This window comes from Egretta garzetta, unplaced genomic scaffold (assembly GCF_000687185.1).
Source record: "Egretta garzetta isolate BGI_Z169 unplaced genomic scaffold, ASM68718v1 scaffold51, whole genome shotgun sequence".
Lineage (NCBI taxonomy): Eukaryota > Metazoa > Chordata > Aves > Pelecaniformes > Ardeidae > Egretta > Egretta garzetta.
The window spans coordinates 2,496,893-2,507,283 of NW_009258549.1; the positions used below are offsets into that span (position 1 = coordinate 2,496,893).

A 10,391-nucleotide genomic window follows, 5' to 3' on the forward strand; every position below is an offset into this window, starting at 1 on the left:
GCTTCCCCAAGCTGTAATTTCAGGCTCGCCCAGATAAATCACCTTGTCCAGGTACCCTTTGATAGCATTTGCAGGATTACCTTCACCACTGGGGAACATATTTCCATACTGATTTAATGAAAGCCGAGATTCTGGAGTCAGCAGGAGCCAGAGCCTCATAGACGGCTCCTAATCCAGGAAATTGGATGTGGTTGGAAATGTTTCAGCAGGCAAAACTTGGGAGATCTTGCTGTGGCTCATTCCTGATGCGAGGCTCTGTGTCCATGAGATAATAAATCTGAGTTTAGCGCACCTAATCCTGAATTTAAATTACCACAACCCACATAACACAAAATGGCTGAACAGGTAAAAAGACACTCTCCCAGTGGAATCATGGAAAGAGTAATTGCAGCCAAAACAGACTTTTGCCAGCTGGAGAGCAACGTATACAGGTGGACTTTGGTCACGTAGTCTACAGGCTTTTCAGCCAGGCCCTTTCCCAATCCTCCAAGGTCATGACTCGCTATGCCCTATCGCTGCATCCCTCACAAGCAGATTTGGGGGCAGATCTTCCCTCTTGTGCTTCAGACAGTTGCCTGACTGGGCTATTTCTCTGGTGGCTGCCAAACCACCTTGGTTAGAGCCACTCAACAGCTCAGCCCAGCAGCTCAGCTCAACCCCACAGCGTGCAGTAGCTGGACGCCAGCCCTCAGCACTCAAGACCAGTCTGGGTATGCTGAGGCGTACCAGTGCCTATCAGCTAGACCAGGAGGCAAGGCTTCAAAGCTACTCACAGTGATGAAACTCACCCTTAGCAATCACGTTTCCCCCTTCAACCTAAGCTGAATTACAGCTTGGAGGTTGGGAGGGGTGAGGATGTCCATGAGGAAAGCTGGGAGCTCAAGAAACCATGCCATCTCAGCATGGAGAGACCAGCACGGGCTCTTTGGGTATCAAGGTGAGTGCAGGAAGGAGGCTGAGGCCCTGGGAGAAGAGCTACAACAAAAATCATGGGCAGCCCTAGCAACAGATGGGGGTCTGTGGTCCCTTCTACAGGAATGATGGGTCACAGCCAGCGTCGGGGGATGAGCTCAGGCCCTGAAGGCAGCAGCAGTTCTTTGAGGACTGTCTGGGATTGCTCACGTTACAAGGGCAATTTGCAGTTTTCAAGGAGGAGTGAGCAGACAGGGACATTGTGCAAGGAAAGGCTAGTGTGAGGGCAGCAGGTTGCTACCAGGAGCCAGGCTGCCCCTGAAGCACAGGCCACAGAGGAGGTGCCTAGGGTCAGGACCTGAGCAGGATGCCTAACCCTTAGCACAGGACATGCTTGGTGGGGTCTGCTGTGATTTCTGGCCTTGCACACATGTGCTGGCTGTGAATTTGGCCTGCCCCTGCCATGGCAGCTGGCTCTGCTGGTGCCGTCCTGTCTGGGACAAAGGATCCCAGTTTGGAGAATGCAGGTGCAGATGCAAACACCACCTGCCTCACCCTCATAACCAGAGATGAGGCACTGCTGAAGTAATATCCCACAGACATTACTCCCTTCTCCACACTTGCAGCTCCCTCTGGCCAAGAGTTTGACATGACCAAGGACACTGTTGGCAGCAACAGCATCAAGTCCACTTGCTCCCTTTGGCTTGGACCAAAAGAAGATCTTTTGCTTCCCAAGGTACGGTGCAGATCAGTGTCTCTCCCTGTAGTACAAAGTAAGGATTTGCAGTGTGATGCAGGAGAGCTCTCCTGGTGAGGAAGAGTCTGGCTGGAAGGGTGGAGGAGAAGAGCCCTCTCCCACTGCTGAGTTCCCACACAGCAGGATAAGCCCATGCCACCGAAGTCTGCTGTGATCTGTTCTCATCTTCCTCAGCTTCATCCTTTGAAGACTGGATGAGCTGTTAACCTGCTGGCACATCCCCTAGCTGGCTGACCCACCAGACATTGATAAGGAATGAGGTAATGGGAGGTGAGGTTTGCCAGCTCTAAGCAGCCTGGCTCTGTCCTTATTGACCTACAGTGGGTCTTCCTACACCAGATTGTTCCTGAAAATAACAGGCAAACATCTCTGCATCTTCAGGGTGGTGGAGCAGGTATCAGTGCGGCTGGGGATACCACCCTGTCTGGTGTGCCGTCATGGTGAGCAGAGACCTTCCCTTCCCTGAATTCAGCCATCACTTGTGAGGACACTGATCCTGGAGTTTTAGATTTTGTCACCTCATCGTGGTGGCTCCAATCCAGAGGTAGGAAGGGAGACGTGGCATTGTACTGATGAAGGTAGCCCATGGTCTACAGGCAATGGGACACCCCTTGGGCCCCTGTCGTGCTAATGCCATTTAATTCAAGGATCCTAGAAAGCCAGCGGAGACACCTGGACTTTCAACAGACAAACATGGGCTGCATGAGGTAGACTCAAGTCTGAAGGCTGAATTTCCTTGATGGGAATAGCCCTTCCAGCATCTCCTCTGGGATGGAATCCTCTCCCTCGTTATCACCTGTTATCCATGAGCTGGTCTCTAATCTTCTCAGCAGCATTTGGAGGAAAGTGCCTTGATGGGTGTGACTCGAGGAGCTGGTGGCTGTTAAGGCTGGGTTACAGCGCCCAGCTGCCCGAAATGCTGCAGGAAACACAGAACCTAACCCTGACCTTTTAAATGGCCTCCCCATCTCCAGCTCTATGTGACACATTTGCTTTCCCTGTCCACCATTTCTTGCATGGGAACAGTCCCTCCTAGTCTGATCCCTGCAACCTGCTAGACCGTGGCTCCAGCAGCAGCTCATCTCCTTGGAGAGATGTCTGGGGTCCTTTGCAGGAGTCTGGTCTCATAAAATCTCGCAGTTGAAAAGAATTTATTTAATTACACACACATCCCGAGCAGGGGAAGCTGGCTGCAGGTACTTTTTCTCCTGCTGGTACAGAGGAGGACTCCTTTTCCTGTACCACATGGAAGTGATCAGGCTCAAGGGTGGCACCCTGAGGCAGGTTTCCAGCGGGGGAAAGAGGGAGCGGGCATGTCAGAGCAGAGAAGCCCACTTTGGCCTTTACTGCAGCCCCCTTGTGTTGCAGGGGGTCAGTGACCCGGCCGAAGGCTGGAGCCTTTCCAGGCCCTCCCCAGCTCAGGCAGGCAGGAGCGCCTCTCTGCTACCGCTGCTGGCATCGATGGCACCAACGGGAAACACTGAGGAGTGACAGCCTCTGGGGTTGTGCTTTACGGGGGTAAGAGGTATGGGGACCCATCACGTCCCCAGGAGATGGGGAACTGATGGTCCTCATAGAAAGGGAAGTAGAAAGTGTTCCAGCAAGTTTCAGTTCTGGGCCTCTTAAGGAAATCACAGAGCGTCTTGTGATTTAGAGACAAATATGCAAGACAAGGGGAGCTTTAAGCCACAGGCTTGGCCCACTGCCTGAATTTTTTCCTTCTTCTTTCAGTGTAATTACAGTTGAGCCATCTAGTAATTGGGTAACTTTTTCCAAAGGAATCCTTTCACCCGGAGTGAATCATACTTGCCACAAAAAGAACATGGAGGTAGACAAAAGACATATAGATACTACAGCTTATTGTGATAGAGCGTTTTGCCCCCCTTCCCTTGTTCCTCAGCCCCCCAGGCGTGCCCAGGGTGGGTGCAAGAGCCAGGCACTGAGCTTTCCCAGATAATTCCTCTTCACCCCTCCAAGATGGCTTCCTCCTGGCTTGCTGTGCCCTATAGCTAAGACGAACTGCATGGTTTTGAGAGTGTCTAGGGGTTCTGCAGAATAAGGGCTATTTCCCCTCCTTTGGTTCCTGTACCTACAAGAGTGGGTGATAAGGGCTGGGTCAGCAGCTCGGCAACCTTTGGGGTCAGCAAGGCTTGATAGTGCAGCTGGGAGACCCTGGACCCAGCTTCAGTCCTCTGCTCCTGGGGTTCAACCTGGACCACAAACGAGTTTCCGAGGTACAGTGTGCGCTCAGTGGTATTTCTTCTGCCCCTGATTTAGCCGGAGCCGAAGAGCCCAGCCCTCCTCCCAGACCCTTCCTGCCAAGTCTCAATCCCTCCAACCATTTTCCATGTGGGATAAAAACCTTGGATAGTAAAACACTCATTGTAAAACTATTTTCCATTGGCTTCATGGCCACAGGCAGCTGGTTTTCCTCCTGGAGCTGCAGGCAGCCTGCTTGGAAGGGTTGGGTTTAGCATCCTGGAGAGGAGCCTGGGTGAGTGTGGGAGGAGGCAGCTCTGCCTGACAGGCCCTCCCTCCCCCTCAAAACCAACCTCTCCCACCCTCTTCTCCATCTGATTGGCGGGTGGGGTGGAGAAGGGCTGGGACAACTCAGCTCTCCATCTATTTAAAGGCAAGGGTGGGGTGCCTACAGCTACTTGCCTGGGACTGTTGCACCTTGGTGGAGAGGAGCACTCGCCTGCAGAGGAGCATCATGTCTTGCGTGAGTAGAGAAAGGGACGGGGCAGCTGAGGGGTGGCTTTGCTGGAGGTGGTGCTTCATGGAGTGGGGCTGTGGGGAATGTGTTGGCTTGGTGTGAGGGTGCTTGCACTATCCACTTCCATCTGCTCATTGGCCCTGGTGTCAGAGGGTCTGCTAGAGCCGGGTGCCTGCTGCTGGGGAGGCAGGATCCCTGCTGCATCCATTACAGAGAGGTGGCTGCTATTTCTTGTTCTGGCAGGACTGTTGTTTTGGGTTTTTTGTTTGTTTTTTTTTCCCCTGCAGGATCTCTCTGGGGAGGTATGTGGGGGGTCCTTGAGGCATTGGCTCCTGAGCTGGGGTAAACCTGTTTTACAGCAGCTCTGCTCTGGGGAAGCAGCTGCAGTAATGTTTATTGCTCTCTGAGCATCTCCTCTTCTGGGCAGTCTTGCTGCTTGCTTCCTGGCTGAAGTTTTCATGAGTCACTGAATCGTTATCTCTCTCTTTCTTGTAAGGAAATGTGCTATGCAGAACTCTGCTTCTGTGAGTGTCAAGGACAGCCGGGGAGATGCTTGTGTCAGAAGAGTGATTGTACTTCTTTAATTAATCTTCCATTAAACTGAGGGTGTTTAATCAGGGAGTATCCCAAGTAGAGGCTTATTTACTAAAGTGGGATGGGAGAAGGAGTCTTAGTATTCTTGGGGTCTTGCCTCTGGTGGGACTGAAAATGAATACATATGGGTTTACCAGGGTATTTTGGTTCTCCTAGAGAGAAGGTGGGGAAAGGTGTGTGCATGTAGCAGGAGAATGCTCTTGCAAATGCTGAACATACAAAAAAAAAAAGAAACCCACCAAGCCCTTGGGAGCTGGGGACCAAAGTGTCTGAGACCCTGGACTTAGGCAAGACTTGAACTTCAAATCTAAGCCAGTGGAAGGGAGGGGAGGCTCCGTCCCTGCACAGACAAGCTTGTGTGTGATGATATGAGACCCACAAGGCCCATGAGTGCGTTTGAGATGGGGTGGGTGTGATGGGAGCTTGTGGGTACTTATGTGTTGCTGCTGTGAAATACAGATATGTTGATGAGAGCAGCAGGAGAAAGGTTGGGAAATCAGGCACTTCTCATGTGACTGGAGTAACTTCTCTGGGATGTCCCTGGTGCGATGCCCTACGGGAAGGGAGCTTCCCTGTCTCTCCAGCAGTCCAAAGCAATGCACTGTCTTGCAAGGCAGCAGGGAGAGCTGCCAAGTCAGAGCAAGTGAGCCAGCAGGTACTGAGCTAACATCTCTGCCTCTGTGTTCCCCAGGGACCAGTATGCACCAACCTGGGTCTCAAGCCTGGCCAGCGCCTCACTGTCAAGGGGAAAATTGCACCAAGTGCCAAGAGGTAAGCTGTGCTGTGCTGCTTGGGCATGGCCGAGGCACTAAACTGAGTTGTCTTCTGCTGGTGGGGGACAGAAGGAATCCTTCCCTTGGGTGGGAGAGGAGCAGCTTTGGAAGGGGTTAACACCAGCAGTGCTTCCCAGTGAGTCATTGCCTAATGCACTTTGCAGACGCAAGCTGCTGCCAAGGGTCTAAGCCAAAGCAGATGTGAAGCTCCAGCTGCATGCACTGGCAGTGACCACATCCTCTCTAGTGCAGTGTAAAGGAGGTGGAAGCCATGTCTATACTGAGATTTGGGTTGAGACCATCCCTGCAACCACATCCTCTCACCTGCACAAAGATGACCCAGGAATAGGAACACTATTACAGTGCCTTGCTTCACTGGGCAGGAGGAGATTGTACCCAAGCAGCTGGAAGGTCTTGGATGCTGTGAGCCACATATCCAGCTAATGGTGCAAATGGAAAGGCTGCATGTTGCAGCAGGGGGGCTCGAGCTGTTGAAGTTTGCTTTCACCCAGTGGAGATGCCTGCCGGGTGCTAGGGGGAAGGTGGTGAGTGAACAGGTGGGAGTAAGTAGAAATGTGCCCCTAACTCTGCTGGGTTCAGGGTGGCTGGGGTGCCCAGGGCAGCCTCTGCAACAGCCCTTGTATAGGTCTGTGGCTGGTGGGGCCTTGTGGTGGATAAGGTGGAGCCTGTAGCTGCTGTACCAGGACTAGTGGTGTTCCAGGAAACATGTCCCAGCTCTTCCCAGTGCCTTTGAAGTTTGATAGCGTCAGAGTGAAGCCTCCTGGGCTTTCTCTTGCCAAATAATATGCCTCTTCTCATCTGGGTAAGAGGCCTGAAGGCAAGGTGGACACTGGGCTAGGAAGCTTCTTCTTCCCATTGCCATTGCAGATGCTTTGGGCTAGCTAATGACATGGTAATTATTTTGGCTGCCTGCAGGGTGGGGAGAAGGCAGCTGGCTGTCAGGCAGGGTGCAGCACCAGCTAACTGTTTGGGGTTGGAAGGAAAGCTGTGAAAAGCAACTGACTCCTTGGGAGCTGGTTTGGGTGCAGGATAAAAGCAAGGTTCAGCGCTTAGCTCTGAAGGGAGTTGTTTCCACAAAGTTTTTAACTAAGTGGTGACTCTCCCAGGGATGGCACTGTGGGGCCTACCACCCCAGCAGAGGAGAGCACCCCTTACAGATACAGCACCATCTTTTTAGGGAAGCTGTGCAGTTTAGCAAAGGGTTTCTCTTTGGTTACTGTCAGCTGGGCTTGAAGCAACAGACCCAGGAATGTTCAAGGTAATGAGCAACATGCTTCCATAGTATTGTTCATAACAGTATCAATGTCTTTTTCTGCAGCTTTGTGATGAACCTGGGGAAGGATGCTTCCAACCTTGGGCTTCACTTCAACCCCCGTTTTGATGCTCATGGTGATGTGAACACCATCGTGTGCAACTCAAAGAAGGTGGAAGAGTGGGGTGCAGAGCAGAGGGAGACTGTCTTCCCTTTCCAGAAGGGGGGCACAGCAGAGGTGAGGCCTGGGATGCACTCTCTGTACCTGCCCTGGTGACGGGAGGATGTTTGGGCACAGGGCATCCAAATGTAGGGGCTGTCTCAGGACTGTGTACAGGAGGCAGCTGACTTCTGCTTGGCCAGTGCCACCACCCAGGGCTCTGAGCAGTGATGGAGGGTGGGGATCAACTGTGCAAGCTTCGGCTAGCTCAAAGGGATGTTACCATTGAACTGAGCAGGGAATAAGCATCTCTTGGAGACCAGAATAACACTCCTGCTGCTGAAGAGCAGGTTATGCTGCTGAACATGTTTACCCTGCAAAGCAGAGGGTGGCACAGCAATGTGGTGAAGGGGAAAGGCTTGAGGGTATCAAACTAGGTGGAAACTTTCTTTGACTTTTTCCATTTGTCTTGCAGATCACTTTCGTCGTCAACCAAAATGATCTGACAGTCCACCTGCCAGGCCACCAGTTCACATTCCCTAACCGGCTTGGTCTCCCTGTCTTTGACTACTTTGATACACAAGGGGACTTCACAGTCCAGTCCATCAGCTGGGAATAACTTCTTCTGACACCTCTATCTCAAAGATACATAAAATGATCAATAAATAAGAGTTTTGGTCTACCCAGCCTCAAAATCTAATCTGTTTCATACTGCAAGTCCACATGGGTTTGTCATCTTGCTGGAGGGGTGGGGGAGGAAGGTAGCCAACTCTGCTGGAGTGTGTGTGGCATTGTGCCAGCCTTGGCCCTTAAAGTCATGGATGGAGAGGAAGGTGAGGGGCAAGAGCCTGGGAAGGCAGAAGGTGAAAAGTCCAAGGAGAGCCTCAGGAGGAAACACTGGGACTAGATGTGACTAGAGGGGGGAGTTGAAGGGTCCCTTGGGCAAAGTTGCCCACTCTTGAGGTCTAGACTGACATCTTACCCTGCCTCGGTAAAGTGAGTTGATGAAATCTATTTCTCCCTACACTAAGCATCCCTGGCTGGCCTCAGACAGCCAGGAGTTATTGTGATGGGTAAACCTATTGGGGCATGGAGTGAGGGGAAAGTCCTCAGCTGTGCTAGCTTTGGCCTGCACCCCTCTGTAGAGGCTGGTCCTGCTCATGACATGGCTCTTCTATGTCGTCTTGGGACCCCTTGCTGCTGCATGGGGACTAGCAGTAGAGAATGATGACTTGCTAGGTGTGGTGGAACATGCAGTGGGGTTCCTCATCCAGATCTGTTCTTCCAATAACTGTAGAAGCACAAATATTGTTAAGCCATAGCTCATGTGGCACATGAGGGCAGTAACCTGGAGGGGTCTGGTTTTATTCTGCTCTATATGCCTTGCCTCATCCATTCAGAGCTGGGGGAGGTTGCAATGCCTGGCTGGCGTGCGAGATGCTAAGCATGTGTACATTATGTGTTCATTACCCCTTCACTTGTATTAGCCCAAATGAGCCTAAGCACTTCTGAGGCTAGCCTCTGAGGAGGCTGAAGATGATGAGGCATGTTTGATGTTACAGCATAGTTCTCACTGGGCTGTGGATTGTTACTCAAGGTGTCAGCCAGCAGCTGCCTTGGAGGGCTCTGCCAGTCTAATGCTACTTCAGTGGCAATGACTACTGCTGTTGGGCAGGCTGTGCCTGCTGGGCATAGGAAAGGTGGGAGCTGCCCTTTCCACAATGCACAGCAGTTACCAGGTAGGGCTGGGATGGAAGGACCCAATCTTTGGGTTCTCTCTTCCAGGCTTGGCCATGAGCAACATGAAGCACAAACAAATTGATGTCCTACAAGGACTCCCTGCAGGCCTGGCTGGCCCAGTTCTTCCCATTGAGCAGTTGCAGAGGATCTGGAGCACAGGAACTGGCTCCTATGACAGCAGCACCTCCCAGTCTTGCTCCATAATTCATGAGACTCTGCCAGGTCCTGTGTCTCAAGTACCCATGAAGAGGGAGGCTTGGCTGCTAGGAATTGGGGGCCTGAGGAAGAAGAGAGAGACGAGTTGGAGACAAGGGCTCAAGAGCTTTTGAGCTGGGAGGCAGGAACACTTAAGGTTTATGAGCAACTTGAGGCTCTGCAGCTGATCTCTCTTGAAGCCCTGCGTTGTCCAAAGCCAGTCTGCTCTGGATGATCACATCCTGTTCTTTAGGGCTACATCTATAATAGTAAATACAATGTCTAACATTGCTACCCTGTGCATAGGTATGGCTGGGGATAGTGTAGCTTGAGGACATTTCCCATGATGTGATGTGGATGAGGCCATCCTTTCTGGGGATAAGAAGAGAGTTTAGCCATATGGAAGTGAGCCATGCTAGGCTAGATGGCCTCAAGACAAGAGACCTGGCCCAGTTTATGCAGCGGTGTTGGCACAGTCTGGCAGACTGGGGTACATTTGGTAGGCTGGAGAGTTGGAGATTTCCTCAACCACAGCAGAGGGCCCCCTCCACAAGCTGTGATGATGGACATGTAGGGGAGCTCTCTCCTTGCAGCTTCCTCTGCTGGGCTGATCTTGAAAGCTGAGCAGATGCGCTGACCTTTGCAAGCTGTACTTTGGGGCAATCTCACAGTGTCTCTTAACTGCACTTGGAAGTCTTTTTTCAGAAAGAATCTTCAAAGATTTTTTTTTGTGGAGGATGGGAGAAGAAGCCCGAGTGTGAGGCATCCACAAGAGGATGAACTTTATTCAGGTCTCCTGCTAGCGTGGCGGCTTCTTGAAGTGACTCACTGGTCCTGTGAAATCTGTGACTCACTGTTGTCCTGACTTTGTTATGGCTTGGCCCGTTGCTAGCAAGGAGCGAGGGGTGGCGAAGGCTCCTCAATGGTATAATTTAGATGTATTGAGGTTGACTGCTCCCTTCCACCCACTCCTCTGCCTTGCACAAGGTGAAGGCCAACGTGTGAGGTCTGAAGGAAGCTGAGGACAGAGTCAGGGTCCCCAAGACAAGTGTCTTCCACCCAGCTGAGGAGGGTGAGCGGCCTCGCAAAGGGAAAGTCATGAAGGGGAAGGCACCGCGACAATGACGATGGAAGACACTGCACACCAGCATGGAGAGTGATGCATTTTTATTTCTTGACTCAACCCCCAGCCAAAGGCTGGGAGATGTTCCCAACCTGGGGTGCTGCTCACCCCTCGCTTTCCCCCCCAGACCCCGATGACTCCCTGAAAG

The 10,391-nt window shown here is 52.0% G+C and overlaps 2 protein-coding genes across 2 annotated transcripts in view; one reads left to right on the forward strand and one right to left on the reverse strand.

Annotated features, from left to right (window-relative positions):
* Positions 1-4,331: 4,331 nt before the first annotated feature.
* On the forward strand, positions 4,332-7,828 carry LGALS1 (galectin 1). Its single transcript, XM_009647835.2, has 4 exons — positions 4,332-4,391; positions 5,671-5,750; positions 7,092-7,263; positions 7,661-7,828. The coding sequence occupies exons 1-4, from the start codon at positions 4,383-4,385 to the stop codon at positions 7,802-7,804; spliced, it is 405 nt and encodes a 134-aa protein (XP_009646130.1). The 5' UTR covers positions 4,332-4,382; the 3' UTR covers positions 7,805-7,828.
* Positions 7,829-9,188: 1,360 nt separating this feature from the next.
* Positions 9,189-10,391, reverse strand: part of LOC104134218 (urotensin-2 receptor) — a 2,195-nt gene continuing 992 nt past the window's right edge. Inside the window, exon 2 of the mRNA XM_035903177.1 lies at positions 9,189-9,203. Within this exon, the coding sequence (XP_035759070.1) occupies positions 9,189-9,203 (15 nt within the window). The remainder of the gene's footprint in view (positions 9,204-10,391) is intronic.